A 25982-nucleotide genomic window follows, 5' to 3' on the forward strand; every position below is an offset into this window, starting at 1 on the left:
GTTGTATTGCATCATTATTTCTTATTAATGTGAGAAGTTATGTTATACGTGAAAGTTAGAGAATAAAAAAAAATATTTTTCGTTACGTGACTAATTATTGCAATGGCTCTTTTTCTCATGGTGTGTGGTCTCCGGGGCTATAATTTATTATACGTGAATCGTCATTGGGAAAATTTTTTTTTTTTGTTGCACAATTTAACGTTAACAATTAACTCATGCATCAGAGAGTTAATTGCTAACATTAAATTGACTTTTATAAAATAAAATTTACTAAAAATTAACAGGCTATAATATTTTTATGTTAGAGTTTTGTTTAAGACGCCGATAGCCACTAACTGATAATTGTCACTGCGGTTGGGTGAGCACGCGAGGGTCTCGTTATGCTAATAAAATGAGAGATGTTCGTCTCGTCTTTTGTTTCACGGCCAATACTTGTACATGGGATACATTTTACGGCCATATACTTGAAGCTGCATCGCATGAATATGTGCAAAAAGCTACATTTCATGGGCATATACGAAGCATTAATAGACATTAATATGAATGCTTCATATACATACATGAAGAATTCATAAATGCATGACTATTGCTACATTTGAACACGCCAATTAACGCACTCTTGAGCGCTGAGACAGAATGCTTCGAAATGGTCTCATTTTATGGTAATAACTTCAAACAAAATAAAAAAAGTATTTTATGTTTCCAGCGCATTATTGGAGGTAACAAACTTGGTATAGATAAATGACATGCAGTAAATAAATATATTAGAATTAATGGCAAGCTTCCACTAAAGTTTTCAATAATCAAATAGTTTCATAATAAAAGAAATTAATTTGCGTATAGAGTTTCATTGAATCAAGTAAAAAAGTTCAAAGCAAAAATTTTTAAGCTACTTATGTTACAAGGTTGAAATAGTAAAAATTGCAATAATAATTTAAATACCGGGAATAACTTAAATTTTTCGATTCAAACGATAAAGTAATTTTAGATCTGGTTATAATTTCAAGAAGAGTGAATTATTTAAAATTTTAGGTACACCTTCAAGTATCGATTGACATTTTGATTGTTCAGTAACAGGAAAAAAGTAGAAAGTTTATCAAAACTGAAAAACAAAATTTAGTGTAACAGAATTGGACAAGTAACTGCTGCCCATAAAATTTAAAAATTTTAATTAAAATCTCATCACGTCCATGACGACGGCCGCCGACGAAGGCGGCGCATCAGCGTGACTATGGAAGAGGATTCCATAACCTTGACTTAAGGGCATAAGATCCATGAGAAGAATTAACTAGATGAGCTTAATCGAAAGATTGTGGTGATAAATATCTGTTAATATTGTGGTGATATAATATCTGCAAATCGTTCGTGAATATATATCTGCTAATATTTATGAACGATTTGGAACTGGAAAAAATGCTCTCGAACCTGATTTCAAATTGATTGAATCATAAGAGGGCTTAGTTAGTGAATCAATCGGACTCATCAATAGAAATAATGAGCTGCTTGAGTTGTTTAGAACCTGTCTCTTATACACATCTAGATGTGTATAAGAGACCTCGTCTCCCCTCACTTCCTTCGGCTCTCCTCACTCCCCTCGACTCCCCTCACTCCCCTCGCCTCCCCTCACTACCCTGGCCTCCCCTCACTCCCCTTACTCCCCTCGCCTCTCCTCGGCGTGAGGGGAGTTCTTCTTTTCTCTGCGTTCAAATAATGGCGAGTTTTTTGCGGACATAAATTTAGATTAGACGTTTGGTGCAGCGCCCTGTTTTGTTGTGACCCCCCACCCCCCACATCACAACCCCAAACCGCACATCACAACCCCAAACCCCACATCACAACCTCACCCCCCCCCACATCACAACTCAACCCCCTACATCACAACCCCTCCCGCGACACTGCACGGTATTTAATTTGTGGTGCGCTTTAATCTCGCCAGTTATTTTTATGTCAATTTTAGTGCATCACAAAAAATTGGTAGTGTGATGCCATCACGTGGCCGGTGTGGTGATGTGATGCGCTGCAACATTTCCGTAACATCGCAGTTCTCGCCTTTGTCGAATTTCTTTATCGAAATTAAGGATTTTTTCAGATATTTTCTGATTTTTTTATCGATCATTTTTTTACGAGATTTCTTTCAATTTGTGGAATATGTTTATATGCGTTTTTTTTTTACTTCGCCAGAAGTTTCTACACATAATTTTTTTACTTCGCGCGAAATTTCATAAACTTTGCGCAATGTTCTAGCTTTGTGAAATTATTTTTGTTCTGCGAAAACTTCGCTTTATAAAATTGATAGTAATTTGTGAAATTGTTTTTGTTTTACGAAATTTTCTACGCTGAAAATTTCTTTTCAAGTTAGGAAGTTTTGAAATAACGACGTCACGTATGAAATGCAGCAACATACACTCAGACAAATGAGCTAGATTTTGTCCAAATATCGCTGCAGGTTTGCGGGACATCCTGATTCTGTTTGATTCGGGCAAATGACACAATAGTGTGCGTGCGATACAAGTCACAATCGTGCGTGTGCTTGGTATCATCACCAAGCTCTTCTTTAGTATCACCATCATCACCATCATCATCGCTAAGCATGTGTTCATTATCATCAAATACTCAGAATTCACACCGGAAGGGCCGGAGCTGTTATCAGTGCACTGATAGCTCTTATCATCGCGCTTTCTTGAGCGCAGGACGGTACAAAGAATGTGTTGGCGCGTACGAAATTGATAATAATATATAATCTTATATCTTTATCATTTTAGGTCCATAGCAGCTGATACGCTACATTTCTTATCATCGGTGGAACATGTGTAAGCAATGTTTAATGTGCTCCTGCACATTACACATCAGCACACAACACATGCGTCGCGGGGCCCGCCACTACTGCAGCACACAAATTATTCGCTAAAAAAGGGATAATTAGAATTACGAAAGAAATTGTCCCTTTAGAAAGAGACAATTTCCTCTAATTATTACTTTATTGTTGATTATTTCATTAATTATTACTTTATTTCTAATTATTCCTTTAATTATTACTTTATTTTTAATTATTCCTTTAATTAGTACTTTATTTTTATTTATTTCTTTAATTATTACTTTATTTCTAATTATTCCTTGAATTATTACTTTATTTTTAATTATTACCTTATTCTCTTATTGATAATCATTCCCCAATTATTAATCAAGAAATGTTTGCTGGTTGGGGCGGCGTGGCGCTGTGGTGCTGCAACTCAGCGTTTGTTGCTCTGCTGCTGTCAGAGCAGCCGCTGTCAGAGCAACCGCTGTTAGAGCAGCCGCTGTCAGAGCAGCCGCTGTCAGAGCAACCGCTGTTAGAGCAGCCGCTGTCAGAGCAGCTGCTGTCAGAGCAGCCGCTGTCAGAGCAGCCGCTGTTAGAGCAACCGCTGTTAGAGCAACCGCTGTTAGAGCAGCTGCTGTCAGAGCAGCCGCTGTCAGAGCGGCCGCTGTCAGAGCAGCCGCTGTCAGAGCAACCGCTGTCAGAACAACCGCTGTCAGAGCAACCGCTGTCAGAGCAACCGCTGTCAGAGCAACCGCTGTCAGAGCAGCCGCTGTCAGAGCAGCCGCTGTCAGAGCAGCCGCTGTCAGAGCAACCGCTGTCAGAGCAACCGCTGTCAGAGCAGCCGCTGTCAGAGCAACCGCTGTCAGAGCAACCGCTGTCAGAGCAACCGCTGTCAGAGCAGCTGCTGTCAGAGCAGCCGCTGTCAGAGCAGCCGCTGTCAGAGCAGCTGCTGTCAGAGCAGCTGCTGTCAGAGCAGCCTCTGTCAGAGCAGCCGCTGTCAGAGCAGCTGCTGTCAGAGCAGCCTCTGTCAGAGCAGCCGCTGTAGCAACCGCTGTCAGAGCAACCGCTGTCAGAGCAGCTGCTGTCAGAGCAGCCGCTGTCAGAGCAGCCGCTGTCAGAGCAGCTGCTGTCAGAGCAGCCGCTGTCAGAGCAGCCGCTGTCAGAGCAGCCGCTGTCAGAGCAGCTGCTGTCAGAGCAGCCGCTGTCAGAGCAGCTGCTGTCAGAGCAGTTGCTCTGCACGGAGGATCGTGTGCGTGTGAGGGCAACGAGGGAAGAGCTTCCCCTTCCGTGAGGAGAGTGAGGGGAGATGTTGGGGTGAGGGGAGATGTTGGGGTGAGGGGAGATGTTGGGGTGAGGGGAGATGTTGGGGTGAGGGGAGATGTTGGGGTGAGGGGAGAAGACAGTGGAAGGAGAGTAAGAAAGGGAGAACAGAGAACATAAACATAAACAGAAAATGTACAAAAGGGTTATTACAAGAAAGCGCTTGGAGAGTTAGGAGGTACGGAAAAGTAACGAACAGACGAAGAGAGAAGATATAAGGCGAAAGCTGAAGGACCTGGCATCTCTAGGAACTAGAGAATGGAGCGTAGGAGCTGCAGTCGATACTTCAGCTGGAATTCGGTCTAAAGATCGAGAATTGGAATAAAATAACACGAGCAACAGCCGAGAAATGACAACAGTGTGGACAACCAAGGTGTGAACAACTCCAGAAACTAGAGAAAAGAAACAAGCGAAAAGCGACAATGCAAGGGACAGCCGAAGGGAAGCTCGAGAAGGGACGAAGCGGCGGGGGCAAGTAGAGCCTGGCGGGGGGCGGGGGTGTGGCGAGGGGCGGCCCTCCGCGCGGTGGCCGCTGTAGCGCGGCGAGGGCCGCGGTGCAGGTCCCGCTGTAGCGCAGCGGTCGCTCTAACGGGGTTGCCGATGCCGCGGGGGGCCGCTATATCGGGGTCGCCGCTGTAGCGAGGTGCCGCTGTAGCGCGGTGGGCCGGGACGAGGTGCCGCGCCAGGACTGGCCCGGGTCCCGCCACAGCACCGACGCGCACAGTCGCACTTGCCACACGTACACGTGTGCGTATTGCCAATTTCGTATATTTTTTTAGTCACAATGGCTGCTTGCCTCACACATGTATGTCTATATTTTAATATATTTTTGCGTGTAATAATTTTTAGAAACAAGCGCACGTTAATGGAAAATTAAAGTTTAAAAAAGGCGAAATTTCCCTCTGGTCTCGTGGCCACTGGCCACATGAGCGTTGTGAACCGCCATCCGCTTCCACAATGTGCGTGTAAATGCGTATTAACACGCACACACGCATTCATGTCTATTGGCTAATATTTCCCTAACATGAACATGCATGTGCGTACTCATGAATATTGCTGCACACAGCAATATTTCGTGCGTAATATTCATAAATATTACGCACGCCCGCTTACGCACATACCCCGACGTGCGAAGTGTGTAGAGGTATACATGTGAGGTGTAGCATTGAGCGCGTGTGTTGTGTAGACGCTGTATTTTATGTGTAGAGGGACACACACGTACGCCCACGACGAGTGTACGCTGGGGAATGTGTGCGTATTGAGGCATGCATACACGACCATATTACGCACACGCTACCATGTTACGCACACGTGCCCACGTTACGCAAACGCACATCTGTTCGCGTACTCCTTTTTTACACTCCTCCAATTTTGATTTTTTTTCTATTTTTACTTCAATATTTTTCTCTTCCATCACTCTCTCTTTCTTCCTTCACTTTTTCTTTCTTCCCTCACTCGCTACCTCTTCCCTCACTCCTTCCCTCACTCCCTCTTTCTTCCCTCACTCGCTACCTCTTCACTCACTCCCTTTTTCTTCCCTCACACCCTCTTTATTCCCTCACTCCCTCCTCTTTCTTCCCTCACTCGCCCTTCCTTCCCTCACCCCACTTCTACCCTCACTCCCTCTTCCGTTACTCATATAAATTTTACCCAAATAAACGTGGAAGCGAGTATAATGCTAAAGAAGCGAGTGGGACGCTAAAGAAGCGAGTGGGACGCTAAAGAAGCGAGTGGGACGCTGAAGAAGCGAGTGGGACGCTAAAGAAGCGAGTGGGACGCTAAATATTCGCTTTTCAACGTCGTGTTTTAGTCCCCGTTTCGTGGCCCGTGCCTCGCCATGCGCTCGATGTTCGTCAGGAGTTTTCTTGAATTAATTTTATTCTTGAAGTAAATTTTTTGGTTGAATTCTAATTTTAGTTTTCAACGAAGCAATTTTTTTAATTTGAGTTCACAACGAAGCTCTTTCGTGTGCAGGCGTTCGTGGCGTTGGTTAATTTGATGGAATGAATGATATTTTCTATCATCCCGTACAATACGTCTTCTAACGGCGTATTAATGATATTTTGTATATTCTCAATATACGGTGCGGTATACAGGGAGGGGGGCCGTATAGTTAGCGGGGGTATATTTTAGCGCGAGGGGCGCGGGGGTGAGGGAGGGGAGAGGGGCCTTCCCTCGCTACAACGGCGCTGCGTTGCGGCGGCCACCGCCGTATTGTGAGGGACGGTGCTGTGCTGTGCCGTGTGATGTGATGCTGTGCTGTGTGATGCTGTGCTGTGTGAGGCTGTGCTGTGATGTGTGATGCTATGCTCTGCTGTGTAATGCTGTGCTGTGTGATGTCTCTTGTTGTACATTACAGTGTGTTACCGCAGGTCCACCGTCACCGCTGCTTCGTTACGTTGTTGTTATCGTCATGTTTTCCCTCGTTGTCTTCCATGTCCCTCTGCCCTCCCCTCGTCACCCCCGAACCCGCACTCCTCTTCTTTTTTGTGTTTTCCGTCAAATTTCCATTCCTCTTCTACTCCCATATTCACTCTCCACCCCATCTCCCCCCTTCTCATTCCTCTCTATTCCCCTCTGACTACCTCACCACTTCCTTCCCCATCCCTCTCTTCCCCCATCCATCCTCCTTCCCTCTTTCCCCCTCCCCGCCTCACGGGGCTCGAAGGCTGCGTAGGCCCAGCAGTTGAGCTAGCACAACTCAACACACGCTAACTCAACACACACGCTAACTCAACACACGCTAACTCAACACACGCTAACTCAACACACACGCTAACTCAACACACACGCTAACTCAACACACTCGCTAACTCAACACACACGCTAACTCAACACACGCGCTAACTCAACACACGCTAACTCAACACACTCTGACGCTGGCACCCTCGCAGTCGCTGCCGGCGGCGCGCGCTGGAATGTGCAGGAAATTCCTGGCACAGGTCGCCGTGTCTGCGCTGCGGCTCTGAAGCTTGCAATAACTGCACAAAGTATCGATGATTTTACTGAAGAATGTCGTTATGAAATGAACAATATTTCAAGTACGCGTGCTTTGAAAGTCGATCACAATCGATAAGCTGCGATGCACTTGAAGAGAACGTCCATCCTTCGTGCAGTTTCGGGAAAAATGTGTATGGGGAGAAGCTTTCTCCAGCTGTGCCGTGGGGCCAGCTGTGCCGTGGGGCCAGCTGTGCCGTGGGGTCAGCTGTGCCGTGGGGCCAGCTGTGCCGTGGGGCCAGCTGTGCCGTGGGGTCCGGTTTGCCGTGGAGTCAGGTGTGCCGTGGGGCCAGCTGGGCCATGGGGCCAGCTGTGCCGTGGGGTCAGGATTGCCGTGGGGTCAGGTGTGCCGTGGGGCCAGCTGTGCCGTGTGGGTCCGGTGTGCCGTGGGGCCAGCTGTGGCGTAGGCCAGCTGTGCCGTGGGGTCAGGTGTGTCGTGGGGTCAGGTGTGCCGTGGGGTCAGCTGTGCCGTGTGGGTCCGGTGTGCCGTGGGGCCAGCTGTGCCGTAGGCCAGCTGTGCCGTGGGGTCAGCTGTGCCGTGTGGGTCCGGTGTGCCGTGGGGCCAGCTGTGCCGTAGGCCAGCTGTGCCGTGGGGTCAGCTGTGCCGTGTGGGTCCGGTGTGCCGTGGGGCCAGCTGTGCCGTAGGCCAGCTGTGCCGTGGGGTCAGCTGTGCCGTGTGGGTCCGGTGTGCCGTGGGGCCAGCTGTGCCGTAGGCCAGCTGTGCCGTGGGGTCAGGTGTGCCGTAGGCCAGCTGTGCCGTGGGGTCAGGTGTGCCGTGGGGTCAGGTGTGCCGTGGAGGGGGGGGGGGTTGACATAACCTAAACTGTGACGAAATGAAAAGAATAGTTGAGCTCAACAATAACTTAACTAAAGTGAAGAAATCATCATAGATAAGGATTAGATTAATCACAGTCAAGGATCAATGATGGACCCGAGGGCGGGGTGACCTGCCTATAGCGACGCCTCGGAGACGGAGGAAGACGAAGGCGGCGCATCAGCGTGACCGGGGACTAAGAAGTCCTAAACTCATCATAAGGTCACATATGAGCTGTGTTTCGTTCGGCGCAGGCACCTCCGCAATCAGGTTAGGCCGTCAGTGACGAATGCAAATCACATGCCCGCAGTTTTCGGACGATTCGGCCGGGCACGGCCGAGACCTCGTACGTTTTCTCGCAGGCATGAGCAAATGTTTCGACCGCCTGAACATGCCGGCCTATTAACTGCCTTGTTGCAGCGCTGGCGCGACCGTCGGGGCCGGTATATCAACGAATTTTTCGATAGCCTGGACATGCCGGCTAGTTAACTGACCTAGGGCTGCGCTGGTGCGACCGTTGGGGCAGACATGTACAAATGTTATGCGGCAGCCTGGACATGCCGGCCTTTTGACTGCCTTAGGGTGGCGCTGGTGCGACCGTTGGGGGCAAGCATATCCACCCGCGGCTGGCTCCTCGACTGCAGCGATTAATTTCTTCCTGTAGTCTCTCGGATGTCCCTGAGATAAACTTTCTCACCGCCTGAAGCGGCTGCGTGCCGCGAAGTCACGAAACAATTACCGCGAATTTTGCGCGGGTGGACGACAAGCGCCGCAGACGCCATCACTGGCCCGTTAATACTAATGAACGGCCTTATTACGGCCCCCGACGCGCTGATGAATGGCCAAAACGGTCACAGACGTACGGCCTCGTGGCCCAACGCGCGCCCCAGCGCGGCAGAACGATGGCGCCTCAAAAGACGGATGCAAGACCAACATAAGACGCACGCATGGCAAACATTGTATATCAATTCATCATGCATGGAGCTTGAATCCAACAACAGTTCGCTCTATCAATTACAATGTTACTAAATTCAATGGCCGTTTCCAGAAGTCGATTCTCCAAAAATGGACATTTACCAGTTAATTTGAGCACCAGCTTCATAAGATTTTGTTGATTTATTTTCTACATTAAATGGAATTCAAACACTGATACGTCACGGCTTTCGTATTTGCTCTCCCTTCCATACTATGCACCCTGGATTTAAATTTTTGCAGGAAACGCTCTATCTAGATTGGTTTTTCGTCACGCATACACCTGGTGGTTCCTCAAACTGAGAAATTTGTTTTTAAACAATACGTTATTACGTTTTAGGTACGTTATTTACTGTTCGTTTCTATACTTTGGCACTGCGTCTGAGACTAATGTCTTAAGAGTTGAAATTTTGATCGATTAAATATCATCCTTAAGCCAATCTTTGAGTATTGTTTGTGAATAATTTTAAAGACGAATTCTTCAGTTATAAATATACACTCAATGTCCTAATGCGTTTATCTCTAGTTTACAAATACAGTTGTGCGTAATGCGCATCACCGTACGTCGGTATGACATCGCAAAACTTTTATTCTAGACTGGCTAAGCGTTAAGGGAGGTGTTATCGAACAGGAAATATGTTTGCAATCCCCCCTCATTCAACTGTACGAGTTCATGCCGAGCAGCTCGGTATCCCGGTCCCCGATTGCGAATTTAGCTTCCACAGTATGGCTGTACGTGTTTCTGACTTGGGGATTTTAGAATCTCTGTAGATTATTAAACTTGAGCCTAGTTTAATGTCGCTCTCAGCATTATTCTCTAGAAAATGCAAATTAAAAAGCCTGTCTGCTTGTGGTCACTTTAAGTTGATTTGCCTTATTTGTAAATTTTTATGTTTTAAAGTCAAGCAAAATGTTGTTTGTTTTACTAATTAATCGTACTCTATGCTAAAATTGTCGAACTGACGATAGAGCTGGACTGACGAAGTAGCTTCTATAAATATATAGTGAATATTTTAACGTTTTCTTTTCGATTTTGCGATTCAAGCAATCAAGTAATCTGCAGTATAGTCAGCATGTGTGTAAGTATTTGTAGTATATCCTTTATGGCTTTTAACGAAACATCACTTGTATAGTAGAGTTTGTGTATATTTCCTGTATAGCGAGCGCTTCTATGCCCAGGCGTGGGCATCGCCGCGGCAATGCGGGTCCGGGCTGAGCGATGACCCGCCGCGGGCCAGTCGGCTAACCCTTGACCCGCCCACAACCCCGCTACTCAGAGAAATAAGTGAGGCTTTTTACAACTTACGATGTAATTTACCGCTTATATGAATTATTTTAACCCTTTTAGCCCGACAAAAGTGCGTATCTGTGCTACGTAAGCTCTCTGCTCGGTCTGTGGGTAAGAAAATGTGTCGCTATTCGGACAAAATAACCCATTCATTTCTCCTCGTGGTGCGCTGCCCCTGGAACCCCGACGGGTCGTGACTGGACCCGCCCCCGCGAGTGGGATCCCCCCACCCGTGGTCAGGGGGTTTGTGGGGAAGAGGAGGGGGAGGGGAATAGATTGAACGTAAAGAATGTGGGAACAGAGGAGAGGAGGGAAGGAAGTGGAGGGAAATAGGTAAGGGCAAGGGAGGGAATAATGGGTGGGAAGAGGGGAAGGTGGAAGGGGTAAGTGGAAATATCGGTATGAAGATGAAGAGAGAAGGGAGCCGCCGCTCGTTTTATCGTCACTTGATTTTACTCGTTAATTTGTTTTTAAATTCAATGCCTGAGAATTGCATCTGCTGGTGCTTATGACTTGACGTGTAATGAATAATCTGTGTTGGGGGTGTATCTTGACTATGGCTATTCCACCCGCCTCATTCCACCCGCCTCATTCCACCCGCCTCATTCCACCCGCCTCATTCCACCCGCCTCATTCCACCCGCCTCATCCTACCCGCCTCATCCCACCCGTCTCATTCCACCGCCTCACTCCACCCGCCTCGTTCCACCCGCCTCACAAGGCTCTCATGCCCCTGGGGCGCCTCGTGACGCCCCAGGGGCGCGTCTGCCGGCCTCTTCCTCCCGCCACAACAAATGTGAATATTTCAATAATGTTCTTATCACTAACTCAATATTGTGCTTGCTAATATCAATACAGAATTATTATATTATATCAATACAATAATAATATCATTAATATAATATTACGCATGGAAGGTATTCAACATCGGCATCAACATCAACCTTCGATTAATGAAGGTTGCATTATAAACATTATAAATTAACTAACTTGTAGGAACAATGTTGAACTTGAGTATTTATATTGTTGTACGCGACTAATAAGATTCTATCACGCGTAATTGATCATATTTACATAATTAATATTTTACATTATTAATGATATTTACATAATTAATGGTATTTTACATAATTAATGGCATTAATATTGTTTTATAATTATTATCGCTAACATCGGCGTGAGGGCCCACGCGTGAGCAAGGGGCCCTCGTGGGGCGGCGCCCCTCTCCTCCTTCCCCATTTACCTCCCCTCCCCTCCTTTTCCCCCTCCCCACTTTGCCCCCTCTACTCCTTCCGAGCATTTCCGAGGTGAAGAAGCTACGTATTAATTAAAATATTATTGATAAATAAAAAATATTTAAACATGTTGTTTGTACTTCAGTTGCACGAAAAGCTCATGCACCCACGGACCGCATTTCATGCAATTTCTACTTCACGTAGAGAGGGATTTACGTGCAGTAGGAAGGGACGTATGTACGTATCATACACGTAGAAATAGACACGTAGAGAGGGATACGTACATGCAGTAAGGTGAACATCTCCACATACACACACTAATTTCATGCGCACTTGACCCACTCAACTCACCTACTTCAAAGGATTGACTCAACCCACTCTATATCACCCCACTCTGTATCAACCCACTCTATATCAACCCACTCTATATCAACCCACTCTATATCACCCCACTCTGTATCAACCCACTCTATATCAACCCACTCTGTATCAACCCACTCTGTATCAACCCACTCTATATCAACCCACTCAACATGATCAATTCTACAGCATTTCCGTTGAATGAGTTCTTGTTGACATTCCTTAGAAGAATTCGTCAATTTTATAACCCTTGGACCCCTGAACCCTGTCCTGAACCGTTAAGCCTTCCCCTGAGCCCCTGAACCCCATAATCTGGCCATGAACCCCTAAACCTGGTCCTGAACCACTAAACCCTGCCCTGAACCCCTAAGCCCTGCCCTGAACCCCCAGGAGGCAGGCAGGTAAGGCAGGCGGCCAGGTGGCGGCCGAGCGTCTACCTGCTCCCAGGGAGGGAAGGGGGGAGGGAGGTGAGGTGGTGGAGTGAGTTGGGTGGTGGGGGAGGGAGGAAGTTGGATGGGTGAAGAAGGGTGATGGTGGTGGAGGGATGAGAGGGGGGAGGTATGTTTCATTCCCTCCTTTAGAGAAATAATTTCTAACTAAATATTAGTTACATGAAGCACATTCGTGTTAGTTACACGAACTAATATATCCGTATTAGTTACATGGAGCACATTCGTGTTAGTTGTACGAACTAATACATCCGTATTAGTTACATGGAGCACCTCCGTTTTAGTGGCCTTCAAATTTAATAAGTTTTGGATGATGGATGAATTCCAGGTGAGTCAGTGGTGGATGTTGGGCCAACGGCTTGGTGGAGGGGTGGATGGGGAGGGGGGGGGGAAGGATGATGGCGCAGGGGTTAAAGGGTTGTAAATGGGTAAGGGTTGTAGAGGGATGGTGGAAAGATGGGTGGTGGATGGAATGAGGTGGGAGGCAGTTGAGTGGTATAGAAAAGGTGGAGGAAAGGATCTGGTGATGGAGAGGGTGGAGTAAAGAATCGGGGGTGGAGGGCAAGAAGGAAGAAGAGAAAAGAGAGAGAGAAGAGGTGGAACATTTCCGCGGTGATAGGATGGTTCAGGGGGCGGCCTTCAAACATGCATGTTGCTACAATGTTCTGTTAATCTTCTTTAGCTAATTTTTCCCCTAAATTATTGAATTTTGTATTAAATATTTTAGGTTATGTTTTACATTGTTTCGTTGGTTTCTGTTTTCAGTTGTATTGAAAATAATTTTATAGGCGTGTTATAGGTGGCCAAGAAACGATCAGCGTTAGCCTATATAAGTTCATAGGGTGCCCTGAAGATGCGAAAATATGTAAGGGCTTTGAGGTAAGTATGAGTAGTAATTAACCTGTCAAAAAATTCAACGTAATATCACAGGTCATGAAAGATTATTAGCTCAGATGTTGGCCTATTTGTGGTCGGCAAGTTGTCATCAGGTATTTTTACCTCGGCTTGTTCAATGTCGTCTCCAACAAATATGGCGATATTCAAATAATTCATTTATTTTTGCGCCTCATTCAGCAAGATTAATTTTTAACTCAAATTAGTACATCGTTTAGCTATAGTTATCGCCCATCACGATCGCATTTACTGCTAGAATCCTGCATTTAACCTCTACCTCTATAACCTATCCATTTAACTAATACCTCTATTAAAGTTACTTGTTTGCTTAAATCGCAAGTTAACCAGGAATTTTAAAGCAAAGACAATACCACAAAAATTCACCATTTCTTAAGTACAAGTGATGCCACGCGGAGCACATTCTTTTCCTTGCCTGAGAATAATCGTTGAATAAATGATATCGGGCACCTAGCCATTTTATATCGGGCACCTGACCATTTTATATCGGGCACCTGACCATTTTATATCGGGCACCTGACCATTTTATATCGGGCACCTAACCATTTTTATATCGGGCACCTAGCCATTTATATATCGGGTACCTAAACATTTTTATATCGGGTACCTAAACATTTTTATATCGGGTACCTAAACATTTTTATATCGGGTACCTAAACATTTTTATATCGGGCACCTAACCATTTTTATATCAGGCACCTAACCATTTTTATATCTGGCACCTAACCATTTTTATATCAGGCACCTAACCATTTTTATATCTGGCACCTAACCATTTTTATATCAGGCACCTAACCATTTTTATATCTGGCACCTAACCATTTTTATATCGGGCACCTAACCATTTTTATATCAGACACCTAACGATTTTTATATCGGTCTCCTAACCATTTTTATATCGGGCACCTAACCATTTTTATATCGGACATCTAACCAATTTATATCGGGCACCTAACAACTTTTATATGGGGCACCTAACTATTTTTATCTTAAGCATCTTCAGCCCACATGGCCGCGAGGTGTTCGGTATGAGACGGAGTCCAGACTAACGATGGACCAACAATTCTCTTGTTGACGTCACCTGCGTAGTTTTTTGCCGTTGAAGTCATCAAGGTTTTTTGTTGTTGTTTTCAACGGATGATCTCTTGTGATACTTCCGGTGGCGATTGGCGGTCTGGTGTTGGAGGGCAGATTTTTGGGGCTAAGCTTAACAAAGATGGGTCATGAACAAAGATGGGTCAGCGCCGCGCATTTTAGTGGCTTGGGCCTAAGGTCAAGCAAGGCAAGGGGTTGGGGTGTAGGGCTAAGATGTGGGGTTGGGTGTAGGGCTAAGATGTGGGGTGGGGGTGTAGGGCTAAGATGTGGGGTTGAGGTGTAGGGCTAAGATGTGGGGTTGGGGTGTAGGGCTAAGATGTGGGGTTGGGGTGTAGGGCTAAGATGTGGGGTGGGGGTGTAGGGCTAAGATGTGGGGTGGGGGTGTAGGGCTAAGATGTGTAAGATGTGGGGTTGGGATGTCGGACTGAGATGTGGGGTTGTGACGTAGAGTTGGGTTGTAGGGTTATGACATTGACGTAGGGTTGAGTCGTATTGTCTGGGCGAAAGGTTGGACCGTTTGGTTTAAATTTTGTTAGGTTTTTATGTTTAGGACTTAGAGCGACCAGAAACCTACTTGTAAAATGGCGGCCAGCAACGAAAAAAAACTTGATCGCAGAGAATCGAAATAACTGAATCATTCCAGATTAATTCTAAGTGCTAATGTATATGAAAATTATTATTGTTGATTCTAGACAAATGGGAGTTTATGAAATTCATATTAAGGCCACATGTGCACCCAATGAGTGATATTGCCATGGAAGAAATGTAATGACATTACTACGTTCTGTACATATCACGAATTTATGTTGATATGTATAGTGCAGTCCTTTATTTGTGTTGCGTTCGTTGTTCAACAACGTTAAGAAATGTAATATCAATATTTATTATGATAATTAATCACGTTTTTTGGAATCCTCATTAAAAATGCCGTTTGAATATTCCAATATATCGTGAAGCCTGCCATAATCTGGCAAACTCTCCGCACTCAGCCCACCTCTGGCGTTCGTGATGCCACCAGCCCACCTCTGTGCCCCAGCCCACCTCTGGCGTTCATGCCACCAGCCCACCTCTGGCGTTCGTGATGCCACCAGCCCACCCTCAGGTGGGTCAGGATTGGTCACCTCGCCCCGCGGCCCTCTCGTCATTAATTCTCGGCTGTCATCTCGGCAAGTTTGGCTGTTGTTGTGGCGCTTTTTTTGGTGATGAAGTGGCATGAAACGCACCAAAAGTGCGTCTGGTGCTGCGTGTGGTGCTGCGTCCCTACATTGTTTGGTGCAATATTTTTCATCTATGTGTGTATTTTACATCTATCTACATATTTTATATCATTCTATAAACTAGCACTATAGGTTACAGTCCTGCAATGCTGGCGCTTGCTGACAAAACTTTGTGACCTATAAAACTCACTAAAATTTTATTTGATGCGATGTGACTTATGACAATTCGATCACGAAAATGTCTTTATGTGATATGCAATTTTGTCTATTTAGGTTCTTGGCAAAACTATTGCTGGAACTGTAGCATCACTTGATGCTGATGAACTGCGATTGAAATTCTGAAGTTTTTTCGTCCCTCGCAAGTGTCTTCAAATTATTTTCAACGGCTTAGGGAGACTCTGCGATGTACATAAGAGCTGTGCAAGGTATACCACTTGTACCAGCTGTGCCACATGTACCAGCTGTGCCACATGTACCAGCTGTGCCTCATGTACCAGCTGTGCCTCATGTACCAACTGTGCCACATGTACCAGCTGTGCACCAACATATATGAATAACCTGTGCCAGGTGGCACCACACGGCCAGGTGGTGAGGCAGGGAGATGGTTCGGTCCACCGCCTGCCGGCAGATTGCCCTGGCTTGGGGCTGCGGTTATATGAATATTTAAATTCTCTTCTCATCAGTTTTGTAATTTTTTTAATGTTTTTGTTGTGTAATTTTTTAATCTCGAATGCCTGGCTGATTCTTAAACTGATGCCATAAAAATATTACGTGGACACGTGCAATTCAAATTAATTTCTGCATTTATTAAAATTATTTGTCCGACTTATACCGTAAATCTCACGAGGTAAATTCTTATTTAAGTTGAAATAGGCTATTTTAAATTTTTGTTCAATTTTTTCATTTTTGTAGCTCAGAATTAAATATATTTTTTATTATTAATGCTTATTTATCTACCTATCATTTATCATGATCAAGCGTCACAAATGGAAGATTGTTCCTCTCATTTTAAATTTTAAAAATGAATCTTGCAACACGTGTGTCTCTACACGAGGTGCTGTGTGAGCTCGTATACCCAGCTACCTGTATTATTCAAGTGTTTTCCAGTACTTCATACTCATTTATTTCCGATGAAATATTTTAGCCATGAACTTCTGTAAGAATATTCAAAATGAACTTACATGCTGTAGGCGACTCATATATGTTATTCATTCATATCTTTCGATTCATGTACTATTCCCGAACTCGGTGTTGTGTTCTTCTGTATTTCTCGAGGTATGGGAACCTATAAGAGCTCGGCTGGCATGTGTAACCTGTGTTTTCATACACCGTGGGATATTTCATGAATTCCCACATGACAGGTTTCCCACGAAGCCTTTTGATCTGCACGCCCCAACAACTTGGGTATAAATGCCCACCATCACTCAGAGAAATTAATGTGTTGTATGGTCCAAATAGTGACGCACTTCCTGCACGTAGCAGTGATACCTCCTTTATTGCCGGGCTAAACTTTTAAGGATGACTTGGCCCCCACTGAGGCTAAAGTGCATCTCTATTTGGACACAGTCACTCATTTTTTTTGTATGGGCAGGTAATTGGCCTAAATTTTAACCTCTGATTTGTATCATCGTGAAGCTATATTTTTATATTATATGCATTAACTAGACTATGAGGTAGTTCAATTTTTAATGTACCTTGATTAATTTTCATTACAATGAATATAAGTGTTTTCTGGTCAATAATCCATGTTAAAAAGTCACGTATTAAAGTCTTCATAACCTTTTGAATATTTATGAACATTCGCTATAATTTTCGTGACGTAGCTTGCACGTGTGTTCAGGTTGCTTATTACATTTTATGTCTGAAGTTTACAATACGCAATGATAAAAATGAATGGGTTACATTGTTCTAATTATGACTCACTTTCTTATCGACAACACGAACCAGGAGTGCACGTAGCACTGATACCCTTTTTTTTTGCCTCGCCTAACTGGGTCAGAATGACCCACACATGGTCAAAAGTGTATCATTATTTGGACAATACCCTCTCATTTCTCTTAGTGCGTGCATCTAAAATCTGGTGCTTATTGTCCAAACGGGAATGTAGGCTGGAATGTGAGGGATCAGTCAATGGGTGAAGAGATGTCGACAACCCGCCTGCAGTTTGTGCTCTAGGTCCTCTAGAATCTAGATGGCAGGGATCCTCACTAAATATAAGGGACGGAACACCGGCGGCCACCAGTTGGCCGCCGATGAAACATCCCTGACCCAGGCTCAGCGATCACCTTTGATTTGGTAAAAGAATCACAATTTAAATTAACAATTGAATTTTAGTTGCGAAACAATTGAGTTTAAAATGTGATTTTTGGCTTTTAACGGTCTTAGTGAACGCTGGATCAGGCTCGATTTTTTTCTCTATGAATTGTGATGCAAAACGTTGCGAGCAAACGCAATTGATGCTTAATGGACTCGTTCAGTGATCAATTTGGTTGGGTAATTCATTTTCCAGAATTGAAATTGGAAATGCGGGAGCTTATGTATACTGCTAATTATAAAATATATATATAAAGCTGCACATTGTGAGCTCGGATGTCCAGGTTATCTGAAATGCGCTGCTCAGTTGCGCCAAACAATGCGTGTACAATATTTTGGGTCTGCGGGTGTAGCATCTGTCAAATATTAGAATATTATTATCAATTATTTTGTTTGGGATCAACGAAACTTGGAAGCATTCAGTGCAATACAATAATTTTGACCCGATTCCCCTGATTTTATAGCTTGTAGACGAACTCTTGCAGCATCTGGAGTTGAACTCTTGCAGCATCTGAAGACGAACTCTTGCAGCATCTGGAGACGAACTCTTGCAGCATCTGAAGACGAACTCTTGCAGCATCTGGAGACGAACTCTTGCAGCATCTAGGGCCGCAGCAGCGAACATACTTCCGTCAAGATTGGCATGACTTGCAGAAAAGTCAGCCGACCTTGACGTGGATGTCTCCTAATGTTTCCTAAATTTCGAGTGAGGAACCTACACTAGATAGATTATTTTACGGCTGTCATCTTATGCTTCGAACTGTTCCATAATTTCTGGGTATTATAATTTCTTCTATTTATTAATAAATTAAATTCTCTGTTCTCAAATATTGTTTTTGCGCTTGCTTCCAACATCTACAATACGTTGCTCTGTACAAATTATTTGATATTCAGGGATATGGAGCACGGGTATAATCGAGTATAATCAGTGTGCAGGTCAAGTGTTTGGTCAGGTGTAATCAGCGTGTTTGGGAATATCCAAGCATTTAGTTTTAATCAAAACTCTTTAGTGTCGCCAAATCAATTAATTTTTACGTAACTGTAGCACATGACCAGCGCTGTTTATTTCATGTTGATTTCACGTATTCTAGATCTTGGTTACGATTCTATCTTAATTTCATAATTATCAAAATCAGTTTATTAATATCTTCCAAGGTTCTTTCGTTTTGCCCCGTGGCGGTGTATATTACCTTGATGGATGAATACTGAGCGCGGTATGATGCAAGATCTGATTTTAAAAAAATTAGCAAGTACGGTAGCTATTTCGAGTAACTTCAGAATCCATTTTTTTTAAATAATACACAAGGTTGACAAATTAAACAAGTAATTCATGAGATTTGCGTTTATTAGGACACGCAGATCTACAAGTCAACAAGGTATTACATGATGCTCTTGTATAGCAAGAGATGTACATACGATACTACCCTATTACAAATCAGAGACGGGTTAGAAGCGTACAATGAACGGCCCTAATCCACCTAAGATTTCAATCAGGGAATGAAAAGATACATGTATTATATATAGTCACTCAAAACTGGCACATTTGACGTACGTATTTTTCGCTTATACTGGCACTAGAAAATCATTACTTCGATTAAACAAATTTTGTGGCCAATTTACATACAAATCTAGCGTTGTTTTCCATACTTCGAACGAATCACAATAAAAATAGTCAACATTAGTGAGTGACGATGGCAGAACATAAATTTTACACAATAAATTTCAACTCAATCTTCACACAATAGCTCACTCATTGTGATGGTGAGTAGCTATTTGGCCTTGTCGAACCTGCCAAACTTTTACGAAAAAATCATTTTGGACTCGACTACACACAGTAAACAGTCATTTTGTAGATAAAAAAAACTTCCATTTCTGCAATGAAGGACAGTTTAATTTGACAAAAAAAGCAATATTAAATCGAATTATGAAAGGGTTTTTCCTGGAACAGTTCAAACGACACGTGTTTTAGTTGCCTCTTGACCTCCTGTCACTCCCCCGCCATGAGGCAAGATTCACACCTAACCCATGCATGTTCAGACGCATTTCCAAACATTTCATGTTCAGACGCATTTCAAAACATTTCCAAGCGTAACTGCCGTGAGAAACATTAATCCATCAGCTGCTCAACGGAAGTGACACGTAAAATAAAATTTGTAAAATACTTGAGGGTAAAATGAGCATCGGACATCCATCGGCCGCGCCTAACCCACCTCTCATATTCATGGATTACAATGAACATTAGCACCCTAGGTCAGACATGACCGTACGGTTGTCACGATACAGCGTACCGGTACCAGTTTTGCATGCAGAAAGTGTGTCACTATTTAGACAATTAACTCCTCTATCATTTGAGTGTATGCTAGAAGATTGTTAATATCGATAAGTCCGTTGAGGTGACAATCTCTACAAGAAGATTCGAATATCAACCGCGAAAATAGACGTAATTAACGGCAAAATTAGAACTAATCAACGTCAAAACAACACAACTGGAACGTCATAAACTTCGAACTACGACCAAAACTTAATGATGCAAACGATTTGATCTTCTCAAAAGCAACTTTCTTATTGAACTAACAGATGCGAACGCAACGAACCTAACAAATTCGATACTCATTAAAACAGTGGATGGGATATTCATTATTTAGTTTACATTTTGCTGAGAAATGAAACTCGTATTTTTATTCTATTTTTTATGAGGAAACAAAAAATATTCTACTCAACCTTTTAGTTATACATGCCTAAGTGATGAACAATTCATTCATTAAGTAGCTTTGAAGTGAATTTTCAAATATTTTGAACGATGAAAAATATGAATGATGACTGCTGGGCTTACAACATAAGTTTTGTCAGAGGCAATGCAACCACAATTCAGTTTCGTTACTTTCTTGTGAAAAGTAAAAGTAAAAATTTAAGAAATAGTCGTAATTCTAGTGACGATTATAAAGCCAACGAATTAATTTATTGACATTTTCATATCATCGTCATTCATTTTCCTATCATTTCAGTTAAAAATTTTAACTTTCAATTTACACAAGGAGATACAATACATAGAAATTAGACAGGAACAAGCTATAGTTCTCAGTTGTACAATAGCATGATTACTAGCTGCCGTGGAGGAGGGGCAGCATAGTCTATATAATTAACAGTATATACATATATTGTTATATATGTGTAAGGTTATACGCTAATGCATACGTTATACTTAGTTAAAGCACACGTTATTAGTATACGTCCGGTAAGTTCAAGACGAGTGCATCCATCCTCAGTATAAATGTTTTCCAAACGAAGTTAATATAACCTATCTTTCTGGTTAATATAATGAAGGTTCTCTCGAAAAACGCAGATCGGTGGAATAACCGAACAATAATATAGATGAAGATACTCGACAGCAGTCAACACTCTACCCTTGTACCAACACTCTACCTTTTAATATTTATTAATGTTTGATAATAGCCTCAGTTCGTAGCATGAATGTTAGAGGCCAACATGAAGTTCGTAGCATGAATGTTTAATGCGGAACTTGATCCAGCACTTCGATGACACTCTACCTGAGAAGCGCTTCCAAATATAATAAGGAAAAAGGGAATCAATGTTGAATTACACATCGAGAGGGAATTCTGATCAAAATAATTATGGAACTTTATGAGAATTACATGAAATTACTTTTTAGTATTTTTAGATGAAACATGTACATTTTTTACCGAGAAGTGTTAATAAAATACTAAATATCAATTCCGAATAATGGTTAGCAACAATTATTAATATATGTAAACATTATTTCAGTACAAAAAAAATGTTCTCTGTCCTATGACCCACTCCCACGACAGAACTGGACGGAACAACTAATTAAATTAATTATGCTTCAATTTTGCAATTCCTTGTTTACTTCAAGAAAACTGAACAGTTAGCAACTAATAGTCCTAAAAAAGCCTGGGCCCATACTTTCAAAAATAGTTAAGAGATCGTAAGTTCATCAGCCAATCATTGACGGCATTTCAAGCAAAATCCACCAATCATAGACAAGAAAATAGAGCGTAAGTACTTACGTTCACTTAGCGAATTTTGAAAGTATGGCCCCTGGCATTTGACAGGTTTTCTTACAAGCGCAAACCACGAGCAGCTGCCAAAGTGAAAATAATATCGAAAATTCTGTGACATTTCTGCATATCAGGTAGCATAGATAACATAGCTGCCTACGTTGGGGATAACACATACATGATTTGCCTAAACGGAAATCTCAATATAAAATATTTAAATGCACCCGTGCTATATCGTATACAACGTCATCGCTATCTTAATTCTATCGCTTAAATATCAGTTGGAAATATGCCTGCTCACCATTCCTTACCACAAAAATTTAATAAATGCATTCTTAACTCAAATGTTACTCCGTTATCAAGATATTAATTACATTTATTTTGCACAAGTGTTCCGATAGAAATTACTCTATTACCGATACGTTTTATATAAAAGGATATTATCTGCTAAATATGAATCACAGGTAAAATGAACCAAGAATAAATATAATAGTCTCAAAATCATAAAAAACTAGCGCCAACAGTTGCTAAAAAATTCATTGCTGCAAATGCAATATGTAATGAAGAAAAATATATACTGGTGTACAGAGGACACAAGCGGGTTGGTGAAGCACAAGCAAACTCTATTTGTAATAAAAAACTACCAATAAAGATTTTTAAAAATACAAAATTAAAATTTAATTTAATCATATTTTGCTATTTGAATGATTGGCATACAACAACCAATGAAAAATCGAACCGAATTGAGGATAGTAATTGCGTTAAATATAGTTCGTTATGCCCTGGACACGGGTACGCCGAAGATAATTCCCAGCGAGGTGCTGTAAAAACTTTATTCGCAGGGAACCGTGACGCGAATGGCCAGTTTTTACGTACGATTTTCCTCACATTCCTTCGAAGGCCGCATACCGCAACGCATTCCATGCCACGCACCTAACACTTCAAGTTGGCATACTTGTAGCGCGCTCTAACTGCAGGAGAATGTTTATTAATACAGCTTGCTTCAACATAACATGAATAACCGATGTTTTTTATGTACTCGAAATAACTCGTGCAAATTGAGCAAAACGGAGCTAACGTTTTATGAACAAAATGGCAAGGTATTACGGAATTATTTCAACATGGCTAAAATTAAATGTAGAAACATGGTTCACCTTAAAAACTGGCTGTGCATGTTTGAAGAATCTTGATTTAAAAGGACGTTTCCTTTGTTATTTTGTTGATTTGAAGTCAGTAAAGCAATTCTGATAATAATACATGTATAAATTCAGAAATATATTATGCCATTCCTCCCAATGCTTAATCAAAATCCAATTTAAATCTATTGAGCAATAGGAACCGTGTTATTTTGGCCAACACGGTTAAGGTGCTGACAATTTCCGAGCGTTGCAAAACGGTCAAGAGTGATTGTAATAACATCGTATAACTTAATGTGCTTCATGTTCACTTGATAACTCTCAAATCCCAACGATAAGAGAAGCTGATAGCAACTAGCATGAAAATTTCCAAGTATTATGCAAGTTTTGTTCAGGTCCAAATGAGGAACATAATAGTTTTCTTAGAAAATGATTTAACGTATAGAACTGTACAGATTAACATGGCATCTTGCGCACGTATGTACACTTACATGTTACCACACGCAGTACGCTCGCTTATTACTTACATATCACATAGACGTACATATCTCGAATTCGCTAGCCAATTCTCACGTATGCAACGTAGACAACAGAGCATATAATATGTACACGAATTAATTGAATTACACTGCAATAGGTAAGCTGCTGCTGCACAAAACTGAAAAATTAAAACAATTTCAGAGAAATTTCTCCGGAGACATTTTTCCAGTCCATTCCATTGGTAGACGTAAAGAACTAAGTTTTTGGCACCATTTCTTGAGTAAATTAGTTATCTTCTTCAGCCCCACATTTGTTAAATAAAATAACTGCTTCGTTTTCTTTTCAAGTTCACTGAAGGATGATCACAATTATTCCTCCGAAGTTTCTCTCCAAAAAGGATCAAACCGAACTGAAATTCTTTAGGTTTGGTTTTCCTGCTCATGTCTGCCCGACGCCGGGGAATGCCTGAGGTCTGCAGGCGCCGCGTTCGGTCCCTAGCGTCTGCCACGTTCACGATCTGGCAGCACGATCGATCATGCCACTCGCTTGAGCCGCTGCTGGGACCTGCCACTCGCGTGGAACTCGCTGATCGTGAGGAAAGGTCATTACACTCGCATGAAAGTCATCACGAAGGTGTCACCACTCGCATGAAACACCCATCACGAGGATGGTCATGTCACAAACGAACAGTAAATGATGCAGATCTCATCAGTTTTTAATGATCAGTTCACAAACTCGCAAAGTTGAATTTTTTTCACGTTGCACGAGGAAGGTTGATGTCATTGCTAGACATAGTGAAACACATCAAATATCAAACTGCGTTCAATCACTTCACTTCATCGATCGTAAAAATGCAGAGAAATACTCAGCCGAAATATTGTGGTTTTGGCGTGAAATTCTGTGGAGTTTCAGACGGTGGGTTGGTGTTGAGGCGGAGGTGGGGTGAAATGGTTGGAGGTGGTAGGGACCAGTGGGCCAGGTTGCCGGGGAGTGTGTGCAGCGTGCAGGACTTTAGTAGGTAGTTCTATGGTAGCCTCTGGTCACCTCTTGTGCCACAGTCCCAAATTAAGGACATGAAGTCGTGGCAACTGCATGATTCTCTCAAGACCCACCGTGGTGATGCGATTACATCCGTACAAGTCAATGCTGTACAAATTAGTTAGATGTTCACTAATGAGCTGCAATCCTCTATCTGTCACTAGACCGCACTGTCCGATGTTGAGTGTGTCAAGTTCGTGTAAACTTCGACCGATGCGTTCGATTCCAGTGTCACTGATGTTACAAGCCGAGCAGGATAGTGAGCGCATCGAGTAGAGCCCTTGCGCGATGTGAACTAGGGCTTGGTCACCGATTTTGTCGCAGAACGAGACGTCAAGGGAGGTGATTCTTGAGCCGCCTTCTGCTAGGTATGCGATGCCCATGTCGGAAATGTTGTCACACGATCTAAGGTTGATTTCCTTCAGTTGGGGCATCCGTGCCAAGTGCTTGAGACCCGAATCTGTGATACTGGCACAAAAAGATAAATTTATGCTTACCAAGGACGGCAGGCCTTGGGATACGGACAAGAGAGCTTCATCAGAAAGCTTTTGGCAGTCTTGAAGACCAAGACACTGCAATGACTCGGTCCCGGAGCACTTGCTTAGATCTTGTCCACTTAGACTTGCTATTCCTTGATTACTGATGTGACAACACGACCGTAGGTCTAATTTCTTGAGTTTCTTCAGCCCCCACGCGATCATGGCGAGCCCTGCATTCGTTATGTTGCTGCAGCCACCAAGCTCGAGCTCCTCCAAGTTGGGCAGCATTTGACTGATGCGGTCCAAGGCCGAGTCGGTGATCTGCTTGCAGAGCGCGAGATCAAGGCGTGTCAGGGATCTGTGCGGCTGGTAGAACGCAAGGGAAAGTCCTATGTCAGTGATATTATAGCAACCCGATAAATTGAGTGACGTTAGCGTTGGTACTCCACTTATAACGTCGCGTAGGGAACGTCTAAGCGACAACACCTGCACGCGACGTATGCCTCGCCGAACCATCGAAGGGAACAGCGACGGGTTAGCTCTCCGCAGGTGTATTCTTGCTTCGACGCCTCTCCACACGCCCTTGTGGTATGAAGCATCTCGCCACGCACTGCACACTCGGGCTACACGACCTTTTTCTCTCACATCCAAATAACTGAATATCATAGCAAGAATCTCGGGATATAAGCAAGATATGTGAGTAGTGGACGCGCACACTGTGTCACCCGCGCTCTCCTCCATCTTGACTGACTGAAATTTCTGGCCGGAGCTGTTGCTCGAGTGTGTTCGGTCACGTGGTCGACGTCCTGGCTTGGGATTGGCTGGATGCTGGACGCGCTAAGTTTAAACACAACCAATCACGAATCAGGTATACTGTCGAAATGATGTGAAATTTTGAGTTTTCGTTCAGTTTCAAAATGTTTTGGACAGATGCTTCTAAGTTGATGGTTAAATTCTTCTCTACGTAATTTATCAACAGCTGATATCTGATGATCATAAAATCACCATTATTTGGGAAATGAAGTTTAATTCCTTAACAACGAT

General features: G+C 43.2%; 2 protein-coding genes across 2 annotated transcripts; one reads left to right on the top strand and one right to left on the bottom strand.

Moving 5' to 3' along the window:
- The first annotated feature begins 3188 nt into the window (after positions 1–3188).
- On the top strand, positions 3189–3842 carry LOC108667886 (variable charge X-linked protein 3B-like). The gene has a single exon (XM_018154986.1). The coding sequence runs from the start codon at positions 3189–3191 to the stop codon at positions 3840–3842; it is 654 nt and encodes a 217-aa protein (XP_018010475.1).
- Positions 3843–22333: 18491 nt separating this feature from the next.
- LOC108667887 (F-box/LRR-repeat protein 14-like) lies at positions 22334–25679 on the bottom strand. Its single transcript, XM_018154987.2, has one exon. It carries the CDS (start codon positions 25677–25679, stop codon positions 24462–24464), a length of 1218 nt encoding a protein of 405 aa, XP_018010476.1. The 3' UTR covers positions 22334–24461.
- Positions 25680–25982: the final 303 nt, after the last annotated feature.

Source organism: Hyalella azteca, unplaced genomic scaffold (assembly GCF_000764305.2).
Source record: "Hyalella azteca isolate HAZT.00-mixed unplaced genomic scaffold, Hazt_2.0.2 contig13914, whole genome shotgun sequence".
Lineage (NCBI taxonomy): Eukaryota > Metazoa > Arthropoda > Malacostraca > Amphipoda > Hyalellidae > Hyalella > Hyalella azteca.

Bases quoted from the DNA above. Each gene is read 5' to 3' on its own strand.
- LOC108667886 (XM_018154986.1), top strand. From the start codon at position 3,189: ATGTTTGCTGGTTGGGGCGGCGTGGCGCTGTGGTGCTGCAACTCAGCG.
- LOC108667887 (XM_018154987.2), bottom strand. From the start codon at position 25,679: ATGGAGGAGAGCGCGGGTGACACAGTGTGCGCGTCCACTACTCACATA.